At 55.8% G+C, this 20,647-nt stretch overlaps 7 protein-coding genes across 7 annotated transcripts; 5 read left to right on the top strand and 2 right to left on the bottom strand.

Annotated features, from left to right (window-relative positions):
- Window positions 1–90: 90 nt before the first annotated feature.
- Window positions 91–2,607, top strand: MONBRDRAFT_26299 (uncharacterized protein; the record flags this gene model as incomplete). Its single annotated transcript, XM_001746702.1, has 8 exons — window positions 91–163; window positions 494–621; window positions 1,016–1,177; window positions 1,342–1,427; window positions 1,515–1,596; window positions 1,930–1,997; window positions 2,173–2,291; window positions 2,375–2,607. 8 exons carry the CDS (start codon window positions 91–93, stop codon window positions 2,605–2,607), a joined length of 951 nt encoding a protein of 316 aa, XP_001746754.1.
- A 2,015-nt stretch (window positions 2,608–4,622) lies between these two features.
- Window positions 4,623–6,409, top strand: MONBRDRAFT_26298 (uncharacterized protein; the record flags this gene model as incomplete). Its single annotated transcript, XM_001746701.1, has 5 exons — window positions 4,623–4,886; window positions 5,037–5,156; window positions 5,310–5,387; window positions 5,513–5,968; window positions 6,152–6,409. 5 exons carry the CDS (start codon window positions 4,623–4,625, stop codon window positions 6,407–6,409), a joined length of 1,176 nt encoding a protein of 391 aa, XP_001746753.1.
- A 1,436-nt stretch (window positions 6,410–7,845) lies between these two features.
- On the top strand, window positions 7,846–8,979 carry MONBRDRAFT_37474 (uncharacterized protein; the record flags this gene model as incomplete). Its single annotated transcript, XM_001746700.1, has 1 exon — window positions 7,846–8,979. One exon carries the CDS (start codon window positions 7,846–7,848, stop codon window positions 8,977–8,979), a length of 1,134 nt encoding a protein of 377 aa, XP_001746752.1.
- A 234-nt stretch (window positions 8,980–9,213) lies between these two features.
- On the bottom strand, window positions 9,214–11,266 carry MONBRDRAFT_26297 (uncharacterized protein; the record flags this gene model as incomplete). Its single annotated transcript, XM_001746577.1, has 10 exons — window positions 9,214–9,351; window positions 9,474–9,526; window positions 9,609–9,709; window positions 9,787–9,878; window positions 10,013–10,122; window positions 10,239–10,293; window positions 10,402–10,507; window positions 10,772–10,897; window positions 10,993–11,087; window positions 11,189–11,266. 10 exons carry the CDS (start codon window positions 11,264–11,266, stop codon window positions 9,214–9,216), a joined length of 954 nt encoding a protein of 317 aa, XP_001746629.1.
- Window positions 11,267–12,076: 810 nt separating this feature from the next.
- MONBRDRAFT_37473 (uncharacterized protein) lies at window positions 12,077–15,004 on the top strand (the record flags this gene model as incomplete). Its single annotated transcript, XM_001746699.1, has 8 exons — window positions 12,077–12,397; window positions 12,474–12,612; window positions 12,770–12,867; window positions 13,188–13,775; window positions 13,914–14,066; window positions 14,176–14,316; window positions 14,428–14,540; window positions 14,633–15,004. 8 exons carry the CDS (start codon window positions 12,077–12,079, stop codon window positions 14,916–14,918), a joined length of 1,839 nt encoding a protein of 612 aa, XP_001746751.1. The 3' UTR covers window positions 14,919–15,004.
- Window positions 15,005–15,168: 164 nt separating this feature from the next.
- Window positions 15,169–18,096, bottom strand: MONBRDRAFT_26295 (uncharacterized protein; the record flags this gene model as incomplete). Its single annotated transcript, XM_001746576.1, has 17 exons — window positions 15,169–15,210; window positions 15,290–15,420; window positions 15,508–15,546; window positions 15,684–15,776; window positions 15,864–15,951; window positions 16,038–16,137; window positions 16,221–16,339; window positions 16,435–16,530; window positions 16,611–16,709; window positions 16,808–16,883; window positions 16,954–17,054; window positions 17,157–17,225; window positions 17,367–17,424; window positions 17,525–17,600; window positions 17,675–17,753; window positions 17,853–17,941; window positions 18,039–18,096. The coding sequence occupies 17 exons, from the start codon at window positions 18,094–18,096 to the stop codon at window positions 15,169–15,171; spliced, it is 1,413 nt and encodes a 470-aa protein (XP_001746628.1).
- A 1,073-nt stretch (window positions 18,097–19,169) lies between these two features.
- MONBRDRAFT_9057 (uncharacterized protein) lies at window positions 19,170–20,632 on the top strand (the record flags this gene model as incomplete). The annotated part of the gene is made up of 4 exons (XM_001746698.1): window positions 19,170–19,313; window positions 19,639–19,862; window positions 19,972–20,306; window positions 20,520–20,632. 4 exons carry the CDS (start codon window positions 19,170–19,172, stop codon window positions 20,630–20,632), a joined length of 816 nt encoding a protein of 271 aa, XP_001746750.1.
- Between the last annotated feature and the right edge of the window lie 15 nt (window positions 20,633–20,647).

The following is a 20,647-nucleotide window of genomic DNA, read 5'->3' as shown; positions in this document are numbered from 1 at the left end:
GGTGAGCGAGCCAATTACAAACATGAGAATCATCCAAGGACACACAGCTCGAGCGAATGCATGGAAGGTGCCATGAGACTGGGACACAACATGGCATGGACATACGCCGCTCATGATGCTGCTCTGCTCCTCCTCGGGCTCCTGTCCCAGGATCTGCTGCCAGGTGCGCTTGGCGCTCGCTGAAAACCCCGACATGTTCAAGGGTTTCTTGGTCGATCCGACCGTCAAGTGCTACCCACACCACCACCACCGCCACGAGCAGCAGAAATAACAGACCAAGCACGTGTCCCTCTCACCCAGCACCACCGCAACAGCAACAGCAGCAACAGCAACAGCAGCAACAGCAACAGCCGATCCCCGCTGCCCTTCCCAAAAAAAAAAAAAAAAAAAAAAAAAAATCCGCCCTTGGCTCAAGCACGCTCCCTCGGAAATATAAAATCTAAAGTTGGAGAACACCCGCCAATTGGTCTTGGAGGCCACTTACACCTGGTAGTCGATGTCATCATTTTGCTGTTGTCGGCATCACTCTCGCTCTCTCTCTCTCTCTGTGCGGTGCGCTGCTTCTGCTCTCTCTCGCTCTCGCTCTCTCTCTCTCTCTCTCTCTCGCTCTCTCTCCGGGCGGTTCGCTTGCAGGGGCGGGCGGGATGTGAGGCAGGGTTGGTTGTGGATGAGCGTAAGGCTGGGAAAGGGACTTGAATTTGGTCATGGAAGGGCCGTGGTTTTTTTAATGTTTCGTGGGAGGGTAGGGCCTTTTGGGGGACTCTGGGAGACCACGTGCTCGGCAGCTACCGGCTCAGACTCATGCACGACGCACGTCCCCTTTGCGTAGCCAGCAAGATGACAGATACAGCGCAACCAAATGCCACACCAACGGCGGCACCGGGTTCGGGCTTGGTTCGTTGACGCGTTTGGACCCTGGTCACGGTTTTGCTGTGCCACCCCCGCTCGAGGCCGCTGCACCGCAGGAGGCCTCGCCTGCTTTTCAGCCGCCTCATGCTACTTCTGCTCTGCGTAGGCTGGTCTGATGGCAGATCCCGTGAATGTGTTGTTCCTGGTGGCACGGCTTGTGGGCGCGGGAGCTATCCTAGCCGCCATGTTTGGCAGCTTCACTGCCTACACACTGGCCGCTTACACCTTTGTGCTCATCTACGGCGTACGCCTCTACCAACGTATTGGAGTACGTCCCGTCCTGCCAGTGGCCGGCCCTTACCCCGTATTTGAGCTTCCCGTTTCGATTCCGTCCAAGACTGGATCGCGGCGCGCCAGTTGCATGTGCCTGCCATTCAATCGTCGCCTCATTCCACTGCCCCTTGGTCAATGACACGTCACCTTCCTCCTCAGTTGCCCAGGTTCTCGACCGAGTATCTTCACCAGATCCTGCTGGAGGATGCTGGCCATTATTTTATTTACAGCTTGCTCTACCTCAGGTCGGTGTACCTTGCAAGGGCAAGAATGTATCACTGCCACTTCGGGCGAGCTCGTGCTCATGGCTTTGCGCGCCCATGTGGACACAGCACACCCGAGCCCCTGGCGCTCGTGCCCTTGGGCCTCTACGCCGTCCTGGCCGCGGCCAGCCAGCTAATTAAAATTTTCGGCGTTCGTCTTGCCTGCTTTCTTGCTTGAAATTGCGCTCCTACGGCAATCCGTCTTCTTCAGAGGGCTTGCTGTCCCGAGCCCCCATGCTTGGGTCGTGTTTGAGTCCACCATTTGGTTTTGACGGCCGCTTTGGGGCGCTGCCTCACCCAACACTTGTTTGGTGTCATGTTTACCAGCCGAACCACTCTGTATCGACGCTGTGCCGCCGGGTCACGGACCATCAAACTCGGGTTTGTCGACTCTCGTGTCAACCACCGCCTGGTTTCAACCGCAACTCAAATGGCCTCCGTGCTTGGTCGGCGTCTGCTTTAAACATGGTCCTGTAACCCATAGATCCTACGCACGATTGCTGAGCTGGAAAGCGTTTACTTTATTACAACAGTGTTGGGCGCCGTCTTCCGGTCAGTCCTGCCAACCTTGCTCTCCTTTTTTTTTTTTTTTTTTTTTTTTTAAAAATGTTTTAATCATACATCGGACATATCATCCCGATCCTGCTCGCCCCTGATCCGCTGTGTGTCTGCCCAAGCACGTCCGCTTCGCGCTCTGTGCCTCATTTGCTTTCTTGGGCTTTTCCAGTTTGGATGTGTCCAAGCTGTTCCGGTGCTTTGCCCTCATGCAGTTTATGCAGTTGCGTTACTTTTCGCGCCGTAATCCTCACCCGCGCCAGTTTTGGGACCAGCTCGTCATGCTGTTTGGTGCGTTCTGAAGAAGTTTTCCGCCCGTGGCTCGCGGTGTGCTTACGCCGGCTTCTCATCCTATTCTTGAGTGACGCTGGCAGATCAACTCTCGTACCATCCCTACTGTCCGGGCGTGGTCCGCTCTCTGTATCAACGCGTGCGCGGATATATCCAGCGCATGGCCGCCTCGGTTTGTTCGCTGCAAATTCACCCTGGCGGCGGCGGCTGCTTCGCATCACCCCAAGGTTCTCACCGCGTGCCTTGTGCTATGACCTTTTCCCCCACCCTCACTCAGGCTCAGGCTCGCGCCTCGGCGCCAACCCAGCAGCAATAAGCCCCGCACTCAAACACCCATTCTCAAAAAAATTGATCTTTCACTTTGCTGCTGACCTGATTCATGGCAAGAGCCCCGCCTCGTTGGAAGCATTGTATCTTGATGCCCAACTTCTGGGCCTCTTTGGAATCGCAAAAGAGAAGCGTGTCTGTCCCAAGCGTGGTCGACTGCCTACCTGACATGTGAGCACAAGGAAACCGACGCGCGCTGGACACAACCAGCCCACAAATGTCAGACAGCGAGCAAACCCGAGGAAAGCAGGCTCAATCACACCCCTGTCCTTGCCGTGGTGACATTCGTCCCTGTTTCGGGTATGACTCCTATCGCTGGAGCGCGGTCGTTGCACCCTCTTTGACTGGATTGCCACAACGCACCCCCCTCACAAGCGACCTCAACCCATCACCCATCACCCATCACCCACATCGCCACATCACCACATCACCACAACCTCATCAAATGATCCAAAGAGCAAGCACGCAAGCAAGCAAACAGTTTTTTTTTTGATCGAAAACGTCAAAAGTTGATCTGCAGATTGCATGCGTGTATGCATTGGCGAGTGCCTGCGCACAAGGAAACCCCCCCAACCTCGCACTGGTTGTAAGGCCCCGGCCCCCCTTGCTCTCTGGAAGCAAATCGCTTGACCTCGGCATTGGCACAGAAAAAGGTGGTATGATTCATTTTCACTCGGCGTCGACTGCATGCACGCGAAATCTACGTGAGTCTCGTCCGCTTCATTGCAGAGGGGGTGCATACGCGAAGGCCGCTTCCCCCCCCCGCTTTCCCCCCTTGCCTCTTGCCATCTTTTCCTTGGGAACGACACCCCAAACCACCACACGCTGGGCCAACGCGTCTCAACCTGAGCGGACCGGGTCTGCTCCACTGCCACCTGACTGACTTGCTCCCCATTGCCCTTCTTCAGCCGCTCGTGAACTTGGATGCTTGCACTGCAAATCGCAAGCACGAAAGCCACAAAAAAAAAAGATCCGTGGCGTGGCTCGTTGAGCAGCAACGTCTCTTCGTAGCTTCTCTTGCCTGGCCACACGATCAGGCGGTGGGTGCGTCCTAGTCGCATCTGCTTTGGCCTGCCCGTCTGCCTTGCCTGGGGGCTTGCTAGCCTTGCGTGTTGCTCTGGTTTCTTCCCCTGTGACCGAGGTGGTGGTGGAGAAGAAACTCAGATGCTTCGACTACCAAGTGACGCTTGGTGACTCGTCATCCATCCTTGACGCCACCATCGCTGACCTCCCTGCCTTGTTGCTCTGAACCGCTGGTCCTATGAACATGCAGTTGATTCAGGTCATTTTTCCTCTGTGCTGACCTCTGCCTTTGTTGTTGACACCGAGGTACGTTTCACTCGTGGCAGAGTGAGCTCCTTCCCACTCCAAACCGCGTGAGTCCCCTTCCCACTCGATGTGATGATCCAGGCCCCGGTTACCTGCTTGCGTTGCCGTTTCGTCTGCTTTGTCACTCCAATACCCCGGTTTCCTCTTTTGTCTTTCGCCTTGGTTGTAACATGGTCCCTCGGTACTTCTGGGTGTGGTGTTGTTCTCTTGTGCCCCGTCATCTTGCCGCATGATCAAGCACGCCCGCACCATTGTACTCTGACCACGGTTCCCTCACTTCATTCCGCTGGTGGATTCGCCAGGTTGGGCCAACTTGCTGGGGCGCCCGAGATCATCACCATCAACAGCAAAAGCAACCAATCATCAAGCTCCCAGCTCCTGCTCAACCCCATCTTTGACGTATCCGGAGAGGCACGGAACCGGAATCGCCACAAGACTTTTGACAGCCCAGCTTCTTCCCTCCCATCCCTCGCTGCTTTCCTCGCCCCCGCCTTCATGATGACCGCCATGCCGACGGGCCTTGAGGGTGCATTTCGCCCTTTTCTACCCAACCAGCACCACCCTCATCACCCCCACCACTCCCACCACTCCCATCACCCTCACCACGCACACCAAAGCCGACCCGGTTCCATGACGAACATGGCTCCTCTTGTGCCCGGACCCAACCGTGCCCCTATGCATGCGAATCCTGCCGCCGCCGCTGCAGCTGCCGCCGCTGCCGCTGCTACGAGCGCAGTGGCCGGCCACAATCAGGCCTGCCCGCATCGCCAGCGCACACAATCCAGCTCGAGTACGACCGTCAACCACGGCAACGGCAACCCCCGCTCTCGGACTCATTCCTCCAGCTCGAATGCCCCAACCTCGAACAATCGTTTCAAAACAGAGCTCTGTCGCTCGTGGAGCAACACGGGTGCCTGCCGCTATGGCGACAAATGTCAAGTATGTCTGATGAACAAGCCCACTGTCTGCAGGGGGGAGGGGCATCCACCGCCGTCACTCACAACCCCCGCCCCACTCCTCGTCCATGCTGATGGGCTTGCTGTGCCATCCCGTTTGTCTTTTGTTTGTTTGTCGGTTTGTTTTTTATAGTTTGCTCACGGCGAAGCCGAGCTCCGGCCCCTGCAACGTCACCCCAAGTACAAGACGGAGCTTTGTCGGACGTTCCACACTCAGGGCGTCTGCCCGTATGGCCCGCGGTGCCACTTTGTGGTGAGTGTGGTTGTTCATGCGCGCCACGCCCTGTGCACATGTATCGTGCAAGCGGACGCGTCTTGGCCCAGACCTCCCAGCTACCTGTTACATGCCTGTTATCATCATGCTTTGTACGCTCCCTCCTGATGTTGGATGTGTGCGACTTGGCAGCATGAGACAGAAGAAGTCAAGCAACGCAAGCATCACCCCCGTACCCAGTCGGAACCGACCAATGACCTCGGCTTTCCCGTGCGTGGCCCTTGCCCTTCTGACCCTCCTCGGCACCTCGGGTGCATGTCCCTCCTGCTAGCGTAGTTTCACACATCACTCATACCCCTGGGCTCCCATACCCTTGTACTCTGTGCAATCTCTAGACGGCGACCGGCCCAGGGGGCCCACGTCGCCGCCCTGCTTCGGAAGCCATGAGTGCACCTCGCGGTGTCTCGGACGGTGACGACTTTGAGGCCCGTCTCTCTGCCCTCACTCTTCGGACGCTACTGGATGAGGACGAGGGTCAGAGCCCCGCCATGGAAGCCCGCCACTCCGCGGCCAGTGACTCCTCGGCCGGGTCGGCCTATCACCACGGTGGACAAACCCCGCCCCGCTTTGTTCATCTTCACCAGGCGGGCCCCATGCATGCCTCCGCCGAGATGTATGCCACCATGTTCTCGGGCAAGCATGGCCAGCATCCTCCGACCACGATGAATCAACAGCGCCACGTTGCAGCGTCCACTTTGGTTCAGCCCCAAGAAGTCGATGATGTGTTCATCACCACCCCTTCCTCGCCGTCCTCTTCCATTTCGCCCCCCATTCCAGACCGTCAGCAGTCGGTGTGTACCTCGCGCATGACCTGCGCTTGCTCTTTCCGCGTCTTGCTTGGCTGCGTTTCGCTGGAGAGTCGTATATTCTTGCCTCGTGCTCCTTCCTTCTCTCCTTCCTTTCCTTTCTTTCCTTTCTTGCTGTTTTCTCTTTGCGTTTGAGTCACACGCTTTGCTTCTTCGGATTGCATGCAGGTGGTCTGGCATCCGCACTCTCAGCCTCAGCAGACTCGCTCTGATGGTGCTGCCTTTGTGGGCTGGGGCCAGCCGTCCGATAAGCCGGGCAAGCCAACTGGCACGCGCTCCAACTCGCATTCCCCGCCGCTGGCACCGGGTGCCGAGCGTGGTGGTGCTGGCCCTTCGAATGTTGGACACCTGGCCCCGGGCGGTTTCCATCGCTTTGCCTCCAACTCAGCCAGCCGCCTGCCTGTATTTAGCCAGCTGACGTCTTAATGCTGCTCTGCCCGTCGGCGTTGTGAGGCGCGCAACGCTGACCGTGGTGCCACCCATCTTGGGCAAGGCCACGGGCACCCAAGTCCTTCTTGCCCTTTATTCCCCGCGCGTCGGGTCCCTGCTATCTCGGCGCTTTAAGCCCTTTGTCCTTGGCATCGGCCTCGGCGTTGAATAATTATGCTCGTCTTGTGCTAATTATGTAGTGAAGAGATATCGTTTTGCTTTCTGGTTGTTCTACCTCTTTCTTATTTCCCTCATCCATCCTTTGTTCTGCCTACCCATCTTGTCTTCTTTCGTGCTAAAACCTGGATCGGATTCTTATTGTCGTGTCTGCGTGTGTGCATCGGTTGGAGGTGTCTCAGTCGAGGTTGGTTGCGGCGCGCGTCGTGGTTGACCGTCCCGCCTGTAACGTGCCGGCCCCTCATGGCTGATTGACGATCTTGTCAGATGCCTGCATGCATGCGAACACCTTTTTTTATTTGTTGTTGGGTGTTAATTTTTGGCTATTTTTCGACTAATTTTTCTATTGTTTTGACGTTTCATCGTTTTATCGTTTCTCTCTGCTCGTGGCCGCCCTTGCCGTTCGTGCGTTCAGGGGCGGACTGGTGCGGTTCTACGCTTAACTTTCTGGTTATGGTCGCTTGTACGCATGTCCACAGAGAGATTGACTGCCATCACGGGTGTCGTATTATTTGTTGATTGTTAAATTTGCTGATTGCTTTGTCTTTTTATCCGCCAACCACTTTGAAGAAGAGCGAAGGAGCTCTGTTTGTAATTTAGTTGTGCGTGCGCCGATGACATCGTGGTAAAATTTCACAATCGTCAAGCGAGACGTTGCTGCCCTCCATCGTTATACCATGATCCCGACACGCTCGTAGCAGATCGAGTCCCGTCCACCTCAGAGCTATGCACACCTGGACTCGAACAAGAATGTTACCCCTTTAGAACGAAACAAGATATTGTACCCAAACGAACAGCAAGCAGAATTTTGCGGTGAACTTTCGACAGAAAACCAACAGACCCCTCGAATTACAATGAATAATAATGTCAAGATAAAGCTGTTCATATCTAATATTTTGCTCATAGGTTCTAACAAGCGGGTCGCCGTGGCCTAATGGATAAGGCGTCTGACTTCGGATCAGAAGATTGAGGGTTCGAGTCCCTTCGGCGATGGCTTGATTATCTTTTTGTACTTTTTTTGAAGTTGAGTTCTGGTGTGCTGCCATCGACTGCATGTTCACTTTCTCACTCTCACTGGGCATGTTCCATGACCCCTGTCAACCCCTGGCAATCCCTGGCAATCCCTGGCAATCCCTGTCGCACACACACAGACACACACACAGACACACACACAGCCAGACACAGACACATAGACACCCCAGGGATAAGTCGTGGTTGCGGCGGGTCGGGCGTCGTTATTTTGCGCGACACGAGGCATGGACGAGGGCGCGCTGCGGGGACTGTGTCGGCGGCCGGCGGTCAAGGCTCGGGCCGGGCAGCTTGAGGCTGCCATTGAATGGATACGGGCGCGAGAGCCAGCGGAGCGAGAGATGGTGGTGGCTCGGCCCGTGAACGGTCAGGGTGACACGTTGTTGCACTTTGCCTGTCGCAACGCGCACGCGGTGGAGCTCGTGACCGCACTGCTGCAGCTGACCACTGACGTGGCAGTGGCGGCGGCCGTCAACCGCCGCAACAAGGTGGGCCACACGGCTCTACATGAAGCGGCACTGAGTGGGGCTGCTGACCTCGTGCCGTTGCTGCTGAGCTGCGGCGCAGATGTGAACCGGACCAAACAGGCAGACTGGACCGCTCTCCACTTGGCGGCCTCCCGCGCAGAGAACCTCGCGACGTTGCTGGCTCTGCTCGCAGCACCCGGTCGCCGGGTGGATCTTCAGAACCGTGATGGCTGGACCCCGCTGCACGTTGCCTGCCAACAAGGTGATGCCCAGATGGTCTCGGCCCTACTCTCCGCCGATCCCACCCAGGTGGGCGTCATGAGCACAACGGGCAGTTCGCCTGTCATGACAGCCGCCTTGCATGGCCACCAAGCGACCGTACAACTCTTACTCGCGCATGGCGCCAGCCCGACACACGAAAACTCTTCTGGTTGGAATGTTTATGCCTCGGCCGTAGCCGGTGGTCATCATGCTCTGCTAGCGTTTCTCCGAACGGCGGATCCGGAACAGTTTCGCGCCGTTGTTCAGGGCTACCGCAACGCCCTTGGCCAGAGCCTCCTGCACATGGCAGCTCATATTGGCGATGGTGACGTCTTCTTCGCGACCACGCCTGCCGACGCGCTTGCCACCCTCATTCTGCTGCTCTCAGAAAACCAAACTGTCGAAGCCTTGGGGGCGCGCGACAAGTACGGTGCCACGCCTCTGCACCTAGCCGCCAAAGCCGGGCACGCGGCCCATGCTCGTACCTTGCTGAAGTACGGCGCTGACCCCGAAGCTCGGGACCACCGCGAGAACACTCCACTTATTCTTGCCGAACGCTTTCAGCATGCAGAAACCGCCCGCATTCTGCGAGCGGTTGCGTCACCCCTTCAATCCAAGGACACAGTCAACTAGCTCATATTTCCCCCATTCGTTGCCCGCTAATGATGAGCAGTGTGAGATGCGCGCTTTGCTCCAAAATTGATTTTATTTCGGTATTTGGGCGTGAGCAATCAATCTCGCCCGGCACATCCACGGGCGGTGACAACAAGCTCAAAGCTCGGCTGAGGCCCTCGCCGTTAGCCGAGCTGACAATCACGAAACAATGTCTTGGGATGCGTGCAGTACGAGGGCACAACAAAGACCCACTCAATACATGCAGTTATCTACCAGACCCTGGCAGAGGGTTGAGTAACCAGAGACACAAGTGTCGTTGAACCAAGGCAGCGTGATGTTGCCGTTGCTGTTGGCAAAGGCCCATAAGCTCACGCCCTTCATGCCGTTTGTCTACGTAAGCGCATCCCATCCACGCCCCCATTGGAACGGAATGAGAAAAGGGGAATGTGGAGGCGGCGCTGCGTGCTTTGCATGCTTTATCATGTCAACCTCGACGGAAAGGCTGTTCATACCTTGACGTAGTCTACCATGTCCGAGTAGTCTGGAGGGTTACACGAGCTGAAGCCTGATGCATGGCGGGAGGGCGCGTGAGCATCAACGGAATCTTGCAGGACCACCCAACACATTCGCCAACAACGGCTCCGTACCGGCCGCAGCCTTCATGCCAATGACGACGGAATCCATGGGCACGCCTGGGTTGATGGCTCCATTGGGACTGCAGGTCGAGCCGTGTTGTAGCAGGTAAGTGCTGTGCAAAGGTGTGAAGAAGACTTTGGAGCGAGGTCCGGACATCAACACCCCCGTTGGGCCATGTTCAACACCCACCTCTTGCTCGCGTCAGTGTAGTAGGAGATGTATGTCTTGTCGTCGAGCTCACCCGCGTAGGCCATAATGTGGATCCAATCAATGAGTCGCGGCTACCAGTAGGGAGGTCGAGGCATGGAATAGCCAAGACCAAAGTGTGAGATTTGGAAAGTCGCCTTTAAAAATCATGGCAGCGAGAAGAAGGCTAAAGAGAGAGAGGGAGAGAGAGAGAGAACGGTGCGCGTACGCCAGCACCGTTGAGATGATTATTGATCATGTAGTTGGTGTTGAGCGTGTTCGAACCGGGCCAGCCATACACATCGAGGGTGATCAAAAAGTCAGGGGCGTTGGTTTTGACTATGCAATCGCAGAGGCCACACAGGGAGGATTCGGCCATCAGATGCAGACTTGGCAAGCATAGGGTAATTGCCAACGAGCAGCAGTTACAGGTGCAAAGGCCTGAAGCAACGTACTGGCTTGAGCAAACGCGACCAAGTTCTCGGCGGGGTAGGTTGTCAAGGCTGGGCCCTGCGAATCACGGAACAGAAGGTCGAGACATGGATATCATGCGCGTGGGTAAGAAAAAGTGGGACAAGGTTGGTCTAGACCGTCACAGGTGGGTGCAAGGCTTCTTACCTCAGCGTCAATGTCGATGCCATCAATGCCATACCTACGATCGAGGGGGGGAGAGAAGGGAGCGGGGGCAATGGTTAGGGTGTCAGAAAGAAGATGGGGATGTGTGCTGTTGCAATAAAAATGACGGGCAGTTGAGCATTGAACAAACTTGGACCAGGTTGCGACGAGCTCTCCTGCAGCCTGAGCCGAATCGGAGCTGTTCAAAAAGCCCCAGCTACGATGTGCCAAGACACCAGCGCCGGGGAAGAAGGGCGTGGGGCGCGATGAGAAAACAATGAGAACGCCCCACAGCAAGAAGATGGAGGGGAAGTGAGGGGGGTGCTTGATGGGTATTTGAGAGTGGCAGGATGATGGTGTCGGAAGGACGCACTTGTTGTCCCAGGTCTGGCCGCCAATGCTGACAAGAAGTAGGTGGGAGGTGTTGAGGGTGGGCATCATCTGCAGGAAGATGGCGGGAAAGTCCTCCAAATTGGCTGGGTTGACAAAGGAGAGCACCCTGCATATGTGGGTCAAGGGGAAGGGCGGTGGGTAGAGGGTGAGGTAAGAACAAGCCGTGTCGGTCAGCTCAGAGGGTGGGGCGTTGAGACGTACACGTAATTGAGGTATTTGACGGCATCGGTCATGGTGCCATTACCAGCAGCGCCATTAAACTCAAAGTACCAGCTGCCAAAGAGCGTGTTGGGTACCTGCAACGCCGAGCGGGCGGTGCGAGCAAGATTCGGCAACCCATTCGTTGAGAAGATTGCAAGGACCGAAACACAGCGCAAGGGGAGGAGCAAACACGCACGGGTTTGTGCGCAGCGGTGAGAGCCAGGACCAGGCCCAGTAGGGCCAGGCCTGCCAGCCGCAGCGGGACCACGGCCATGTTGACGTTGCTTGCTTTGGCCCTCTGGACCAGACCCTACTCGTCGCTCCAAACTCACTACAAGGCAGGGATCATCAGCTCACAAAGCCCCACCCCGAGCACAATAGCACAACGATGGCATCGGCGCAGTGTCGATCGAGCTCGCATCGCATCGAGTTGCCGGCGGCTTTTTCAAACCTTGCAACGCACGGCATTCAAAATACACACAACACCCCCAATTTGTAATTGTTGTCAGCGACAACTGTCAGACTTTTTCTTGGAGGAGACATCAGCCACATCGAGAGATAGGGCCAGCCGCGTGAACTGCAACAACAGACAAAAGTGCGAGACAGAGAGAGAGCGAGAGAGAGAGAGAGAGAGAGGTAAAAGAGAGAGAGAGAAAGGTAGATGAATTGGTCGGTTTGAGAAAGAGAGGAATAAAGAGCAAAGACACAAAGGAAAAGCACAACTACCACATGTAACAACAACTGGGAACAAGAGAGAGAGAGAGAGCGAGCTTGAGAAAGAGCTTGAAAAAGAGAGAGAGAGCTTAAGACCCTCGTGGGTGTGCATTTTCCCTTTTTTTGGACTGAACTGAGGTGAATCAGAGAGCTGATGGTGATGGTGATGGTGATGGTGATGGGGATCATGGGGATGGTTGAGGGGAATAGGGATGGGGAATCTACAGGGATGGAGGGGATGGCAGCGGCGATGATGATGGCAACATATCAGGATGGCAGCGAATGCATTTCCGGAGCGTTGGTGACGCCAAACAGTTGTTACTGCGGCTTGAACTAATTTTCGGGCCCACCTGGCACTGGTCACTAGGGCATGGCGCGCATTTTGATTTGCCTTGTGGCCTTGGCCGCGCTGGCCCTGGCCCTGGCTCTGGCTGACCCCGCCACCCAAGCCAAGGCCACCCAAGCCAAGGCCACCCAAGCCAAGGCCACGCCCGCACCGGCCACGACCACGCCCGCACCGGCCACGACCACGCCCGCACCGGCCACGACCACGTCCGCACCGGCCACCGCTGGTGCCACGGGTCGCCGCGTTACCCCAAAGAAGATCCTGATGCAGGGCCTGCCTTTTGCCACCTCCCACCACATGGTCCTTGCCAAGATCGGGCGCGAGCTGGTTGCCCGAGGTCACGAGGTACGAGCCTTTGCATCGATTCACCCGGCGACGCAGGTGGCTTGCCCCACTCACCCACTCTCTCCTTCATCTTTAGGTTCACTTTGTGCGTTCCAGCGTCGACAGCGATCGAGTCGACACGACGGGCCTCAACGTTCACACGCTGCAGCTCAACTCCACCAAGGAGCACTACGCCGCCCATGTCCTTGAGATCGCTGATGACGAGCCCCTCGAAGGTTAGACATGCATTCCAACCCTTGCGTCAACCTACCGCTGTCATGCGGCCACGTAGCCTGCTTCCCTGCCATGGTCAACATACGCGCCTCGCCTCGCCTCGCCTCACCTCACTCCGGCACAACTCACCAACGAATGGCGGTGATGGTGTGAATGCAGGCGCTCTCAAGATCCTGCGCGAAAAGGCCGCCATTTGCGAGCGCATTGCTGAAGAACCCAAACTCCTCGAGCTCATGAAGACAATGGATGTGGCTCTGGTGAGTCATTTCGGTACCCAGCTCAGTCTGCTCCGGCCAACCCCTTGTTCGACCTCCACCCACCGCATGAGTTTGTCGTGAGCATGGCCTGGTGCTTCGGCACCGTCCTGGCCTTTTGCTCTTGTATGATCATGCCAGATCAAATGTTGGACTTATCCAAGGGCGCCTGATTCCTGACGGCCTCCTTCGGTGTCACAACAACATTGCCTTGACCATCCTCGTCCATCCACACTCGTTTGACCTGCATGCTGTTTTGTCGGGTTGTACTCCACCAAGCTGCGTTCTTGCTGACGGGCCGTGCCTACCATTTTGCGTCCCAGGTCGATCCAGCCTATCTGTGCTCTGTCATCTACTCTTACGCTATGAACATCCCCATCCGCGTGGACATCTCACCCGTCAACTTTTATGGTACGAGCAGCTGGGTGGGGGTTTTTTGCTCTTGCGCCCTCCTCCTTCTGGATGACACCGGCTTGATACGCCCCGTCCCATACTCCATCCTTACCACGCACATGATCACACACACCTCCCCAACCATGTTAGATCCCTTCATGTCCGCGCCTTATGAAATCCCGCAGCCCTGGGCCACCGTGCCGCAAATGGGCACCAAGTTCACCCCAGACATGACTTTTGGTCAGCGCCTCTTCAACAGCATCAGCTGGGCAGTGCAATATTGGGCTCGCCACGGCTTCTTGGAGGACCTGATCCATGATCTCAACGAGCGCTTCCGACCTGGCGTCAAGCTCTACGATAGCTTCCAAAACGCCTCTTTTGTCCTCTTCCCCACTTCCCCGGCTTTTGATTTCCCCCGCCAGTTGCCGCCCAACTGCAAGATGATTGGTCCCATCCTGCCCGAACCCGCAGCGTTCCCCTTTGCGCAAGATCCCAAACTCTCAGACATTGTTGCAAATGTCAGTCCCAACAATTTTTGGTTGTCCCGTCCGCCGCCGCTGCTTCCGCTTGCAGCAGGTTGCTCTGCGACATGGCACGCACTCTCAACCTCTGCTGCCCTGTTCCGCGACCCCTTCCTCGTTGCTCATGCATGTTAGGCCAAGAATGGCATCGTGCTTGTCTCCTTTGGTACGCTCGCACGTCTCAAACCTGAACAAGCCCAAGCGCTTGCCGATGCCGTGGCCACTCTCAAGCAAACGGTCATTTGGAAGTACAACGGCGAAGCTCCGCGTGTCGGCAAGAACACCATTGTATGCCTTTGCTCGCGTGCCTAGTATCATGCCCGCAGCTCCTGCTTCAGTGACACCTCCTTTCACGGCATGCATTCTCATTCATGCTTACGCATGCCTCATGGTATAGTTGAGCAAGTGGATTCCGCAGAATGACCTGCTTGGCCACCCCAACACCAAGCTTTTCATCGCTCACGGTGGTGCCAATGGCATTCTGGAGGCTGCCTACCATGGCGTCCCCATCCTCGGCTACCCCTTGTTCGGCGATCAGGTACGCGTCCTCCCCGTTGTTTACCATCGAATCACCCGTCTCAGGGCCCATTCAAACTCGCACACTCCCGACCGAGATATGTGACTCACTTTTTGCTCCACCTTCGACCAGTGGGATAACGTTGCACGCGCAGTGTGGCGCGGCATGGCCATCTCGGTGGACAAGGACACAGCCACGACCGAGTCCCTCGTGGCCGACCTTGACCTGCTGCTCAACAACCCGACGTACGCTAAACGCTTCGACTGTTGCCATCTCGTGAGGTTCTGCTGTTCTTTGCCAGCACCCGTCTCACCGCCCGCCTCGACGACCAATTTAGATACCAATACAACGCCAAGTTGGTGTCTTCAGTGATTCGCGACACCCCGCGCACTCCTGTTGAGCAGGCGGCTGACTGGATTGAGTACGCGATCAAGTATGAGGGAGCACACTTCCTGAAGATGCCCTCCTACAGCCACCCGTGGTACATCAACCAGGGTTGGGATGTCGGTTGCTTCTGGCTGGCCTTGGCCGCAACCCTGGTCGGTGGTCTGCTGTGGACGTTGCGCGCCCTCTTCCGATGCGTTGTAGGCTTAGTCAGCGGTGACAAGCGCAAGCGCGATTAATTTGATCCTGTTTGCGCCGAGCCCCCTCTGTGTCTTGATTATCCCGTGTACATGTATATTTTTTTGAAATGGATTAACATGACATTGTCAAAAAAATGATGCAATAATTTGCACACAAACGCGTTTCATGCACATCTCTTTCACATGGCTACAATAAGCAGTCATGGCCAGCCATCTACACGTGTATGGACATGGGGTCGTGGCCGTCAGCTGGCGCAGTTGGGTCTTTGCCATCTGTCCAAGGCAAAGGCTACAGCTCAGCAGTTTGCACTGTCTGCGTCGTGGAGACATCCTACAGGGTGCCAAAGACCGAGCAGCATGAGCAAGAGGAAATTGACGTTACGGCCATTGCTGTCCAGCAGCCCACCGACCGACTCAGTTGATCGCTGTTCAAGCTCCACTGGTGGGGCGGCCACAGCAGCGGGTTGTTGCGTCTGGGGACCAGCGGTAGCGGTTCCAGCGCGTGGGCGACGACGGAAGCTGGCCTCAAATGGCAGCCAATCTGTAGCATGGAGAAGAGTAATTGGTCAGCCTGGCAATTTTTTTAAGCATTGGCACATAAGCACCAGGTGGGCACAAATGGGCCTACCGCGTCGACGACGCATCGTTTGGACTTCGTAGCGTCCCTCTACGACACGAAGATGATATCATGTTTGTGACCAAGGGACGGGTAAGTGTGTGAAAGAGCGATATGCAAAAATAGCAGCGCAAATAGACAATACATCGCGCAGACCGTCCTCTATCATATTGCAGCTAAAAGCGTACCCGTGCTATCCATGCGCCCACCCCACTTGTGAGCACGAATGGTTCGGCCTAGGGTGATGGTGCGAGGCACAAGAAAATCGGCCCCATGACCATCTGGTGAGAGAAAGCCGGGAGGGAGCAAGAAAAAGAAGAGCGAGAAGGCAGAGTTGAGCGGGAAAACCCAGTCTGGTGTCCGCTTACCATGCTCGGCAGCGCGCTGGGCGCACAAATGTTGCCATTCCAGCACAATGGGCTCAAATTCTGATACGAGGGTGTCCAGCAACTCCGCCTGCGCAGACCGACGCGTTGGACCAGATTGCGAATCACACACTGCGCAACTGACAGCTCGGAGCGGACTGCCGGCGCCGGGCATACCTGCTTGCTCCAGATGTGGAGCATGGTTTTGCGTTCTTCGGGAGCGGTATCTGGGTCTGCATCGGGACGTTCGTACTCGATTAAGAAGCAAGCCTCGCCCCTGCAACATGGACATGACGGATCCTGGGTGAGGCCAAACACTGGGTGAGAAAAAAAAAGCCGCGCCATGAACAGAGCACATACGTTTCCTCATCCTCAAATAGATTGTAGGCAAAATCCGCAAAGGTCAGACTGTACAAAAGCTTGTCGTGCTTATCATCCACTACATGGACGCCATCCAAATTTACGCCCACACGCACGTCCTGAGTCACGTTGGCCGCGCAAATTGGAGAAGCCCAGTGAGATGTTGACTTGGTTGCTTGATTGAGGTCACTCGGCAGCGTGAGGTAAAACATACAATGTCGGGACGCTCGCGTAGCGTCATGCCGGTCTGATCTTGCTCCAGCTGCCCAAAGAAGAAGACTGCCGCATAGAGCGGCGATTGGCGACCCAGCTGCGACGCAAAAAAGAGATATCAAAACAAGTCAGAATCACCGGGCCTTGACAAAACACGGGAAGTAGACTTTGATTAACCTCGAGATATCGCTGCATCAACTCAAAGGTTGCATCGGGCGAAATGGTGAGCTCAGCACGCGCAGCCAGAACGGCTTGGCGCCAAGGGCGAAAGACATTCTAAGCCACCCACCATGTCAAGGTGTGAGGATGCGTAATGGGAGAGCCAGGGCGGGTGAAGAAGAAACACGCAGAAAATCACGAGCGAGAACCCGTACCATGAAGCTCTTGAGGTGAGGCGGCATGAGACAACCCTCGATGTCACTATCTCGCACGAACAAAGATGGGGTTGGACTGCCGCAAAGCACCAGCGAATGGCAAGGCGGGTTTAAAACGCTCGGCGTGAGAGGACCGATGGGCGTACTCGACGTCATCCTTGGTAGCCTCGTGCCCGCATGCAAGCTGCAGGTGAATTGCTGCCAGAGACACGGCCAATTCACGGTCGACTGGATACAAAGAGTAGACCTAGTGATGGGTTGCGCCAGCCAGTGAGTAAGGTGAGATTGAGTGTGACCTGGTCGAGAGCAGCGAGGTGACAAGGACAGATAGAGAGGCGAGCCGACGCACAACATTGTATGTCAGCTCTCGGACAAGCATGGTGAGCGTGTTCACGTCCTCGGTGGCGCGTTCATGGCCCTAGGTTGCGCATGCACATATGGGTCGATGGTCAGCCGTGGTAGAGTGCTGTCAATGGTACCGCCACGGGAGGCGTGCAGCAACGGCGGTGCGAGAATACGTTGAGAGGAGACAAAGCTGCGAGGTACTTGCCAGGTGCACCAGGGCCTGGCGACGAAAGTAAATGACGGGCAGCTCCGTCTCATCGTCGGCCAACACTCTGGTTCAGGGGCAGGCGTAGCACAAAAAAGGCATGGCAGTGTTTGACCTTAATAAGCCATCCAAGCTTCGCGATTGGGTCAGGCAGTGTAAGTTCGTACTGGGTGTAATCATGAATCAGCTCGGGCCAGGCCTTGAGGACCTTGATGGGCGATTGGTGATCCTTGACCTGAAGTTCTGCAGAGGGTCACGGTGCAGCTGGGGTTCAGCAAATATCATGCATATGTCAAACAGGCGCCAGTCGGACGTACGGAGTGAATCGCTGGCCACCCAGATGGCAAAAAGGCGATAGTCCTCTGGGGGTATCTTGCAGCGCTCGGCCACCAGATCCTAGCCATTGATCAATATAGCCAACGGGATGTGTGTTGATCAGGAGGGATGGCAGAGAAGAACCGGGGGCCTCGCGGGTAGCCTCGCCTTGACACTTACCCGGATGCTCTCGGCTGGCGCATGCTTTCCCTCTGAACAAGTGATGGGAACCTCGGTGCCGTCCAGCAGCGTGATGACCAGCTCCACGGCTATCGGATCCCGTCACATTTGTTGAGTCAATCGGCGAGTAACATGGAAAGTACGGTCATCAGCAGTTGAGAATCAGGATCATTGGCGTTCACGTACGGTCAGCAACTGTGGTGCTGGCTGCCAGATTCTCGACCAGGCCCGTGTCAATGGCCATCACGACTTGATCGTCGTCGCGTTCTTGGTCGGCCTAAGTCCACAATTTGCGCGCCCACGGTGTCAGCACGAGCGCCCACGGCAACGTGGGTCCAAGTGAGGCTTCAAGCGTATGCATCACATACCTCCATATCGCCGCTGATCTGCCTTGGTTCAAAAACCTCGTTCTCTCGTCACTCCTCTCCTCCCGCGGCGCGCCTCGCGTAGCTCGCTGCCAAATTTTTTTTTTTTTCCGGCTCAACTTGTTGCTGACAACCAAATTCTGACAATATCATTTGACAAGAGAGTTGTCGGTGTATCTCTTGTTGGTGATGCGGGTTCTTGCTGTTCTCTTATTTGCCTAATGGTTTATCACTACTATCTGGTCAACGTTTGCGACTCTCTCTCAGGAAATGTCAGACTCGGCGTGTATCTCTGAAACGTTGTGTGATGTTCTGTTTTTTTTTTTTTTTTTCCAACGCGCGCGTGTGTGTGACTCCGACTGATCGACTGATCGCTTGCTACGGCGGCTTTTTGGACTGCCTGCTGCTGGAGACTTGTGTCCATCCAACCCCCACAGATCCGTGGTCCTCGTGCTCGTGGGGCACTGGTATCAACCGGGATCATGATCGTGCAAAGTCAGTTTGGCTTGTTGTTCAAGCAGGACATCGAGAACTCTTGTCTTGTTGTTGTTGTTGTTGTTGTTGTTGTTGGTGGTGGTGGTGGTGCCAGTCCCGAGATGGTGGGGGTTAAAGCTCAACGTGCATTTGCCGGTGCGCGGGGGCAATAGGTCTGCTTGCGCCAGTGGCTGCCATCTGGCTACTGTCCGGTGTAGTGCAACCCACTCACGCCGTGGATTGCAAGTCCCTCAACAGTGATTATTGCCAAGTATGCTTTCTTGATGCAGCGGGCCACATCGCACCTGCCTCGAGCACACGACCGCTGCGCACATAGTGCAGCAACCAGTTAATACGTTTGGCAAGCAGCCTCATGCACGTGTCATCATGGTAGGCGGAGACGTCCTGTCTGTGGAATTATGAGGTGTACGAGTGTCAAGACTTTAGTTGCGCCGTGTACACCGAACACAACCTATGCATGGGCGATGAGAGCCTTTATGCTGTCGGACCCTGCGAATGGGATTGGGACATTGAAGTTTGCTACAACAAAAACCAAGGCGTTTCCTGTTACGAGTTTTTCCGCGACTGTCCCACCGATCGCTGCAGCTATGATGACAACACGGTACGCCGTCCCAAACCGGCTCGATCGATCCTGTCCTGCTCTTTAATCTCTCTGGCTGGTTTGAACTGCTCCATCGTTCATGCGTGCGCTTTTTTTTCTTTTTGGTAGGGCTTTTGCTATCCCAAGGGCGACAGCGTGCCATGCATGGCTTTTTACTCCGACTCCACCTGCCCGTCCGACCGCTGCGTCATGCTTAATGGCATGTGCATGAACAAGCTTCAGGTCTCGCCTGCCATGCTGAACATGACCACCCTGCACCGTGCCAGGCAATGTGGCAGACCGTCTCTCACCGATCCGCACTGCACGCTTGGATTTTGTTTCCCAGGCAACGGCCTGCACAGAGATGTATGACCAATCTGATTGCACCGCCTCCTCCACGGGCTGCACTTGGTACCCCACCGACGAGCTCTGCTGGCCTTCGGACTTGGATCTTCCCTGCCATCTTGTCAGCGATTGGGAGCAATGTCCAACTGACCGCTGCCACCTAGTCAATACGTCGGAATTTGGCGGAGTTTGTCTCAATATCAACGAACCTGTATGGTGTGATAAGTACGTGGCCCACAGTCACCCCCGCTTTGCCCTCTCCGGCTAGCCCCGCTTCCAGCCTGGCTGTCTGATCCCGTTGGGTTCCCTTTCTTTCACTCCTCAAATTTCTCAGCTTCGGGGACGAGTCATATTGTCCCTCTGACCATTGCTCTTGGGACTCTGCGCTTACGCGCTGCTACAACTCAAAATTGGGGGTTGAATGTGGCGATTACTTTGACATCTCAACTTGCCCCGCCGATCACTGCAAGGTCGAGAACAATGCCTGTGTGGATAAGGACGAGCCCATTGACTGCTCTTCCTTCTATTTCAACTCGGCGGACTGCAGCCCCGTCAACGGATGCTTCCGCAACTGCTCCAGCTCCCTTTGCCTGCGCTGTGATTCAGAGACCTCCTGCTCCAACGTGACCTGTCCCGCCGCCCCCACCGCAGACCCCGGCAGTGCCTGCGGTACGCTTGCTTGCTTCTTCTCTCTTGCTCTCCACTGGCTCCATTGTTTGTTATTCTGCTTCTCGAACGAGACCTTGCCTTTTCTGTACTTTGAATTGTGTTTTTATCATAAGACACAACCTCGAAACTGCTTCAGTTCAGATTGTGTTGCCTTGCACAAGTGAGGATTCACCACATGTTTTCACGCATCCCCACTGATCCTTCCATCCGCAGCTGATCTGGTCGACGAGGCTGCCTGTGTTGGCGATTCCGACTGCCAATGGTTTTCTACCGTCCATGCTTGTGCCGTACGGTCTCCTCGTTGCAAACACCGCCCGCCGTCCTAATCCCATCAGCGTTTG

The sequence above is a fragment of the Monosiga brevicollis genome, genomic scaffold (assembly GCF_000002865.3).
Source record: "Monosiga brevicollis MX1 MONBRscaffold_13 genomic scaffold, whole genome shotgun sequence".
Taxonomy (NCBI): Eukaryota; class Choanoflagellata; order Craspedida; family Salpingoecidae; genus Monosiga; species Monosiga brevicollis.
This window is presented reverse-complemented; position numbering and strand designations above follow the sequence as displayed.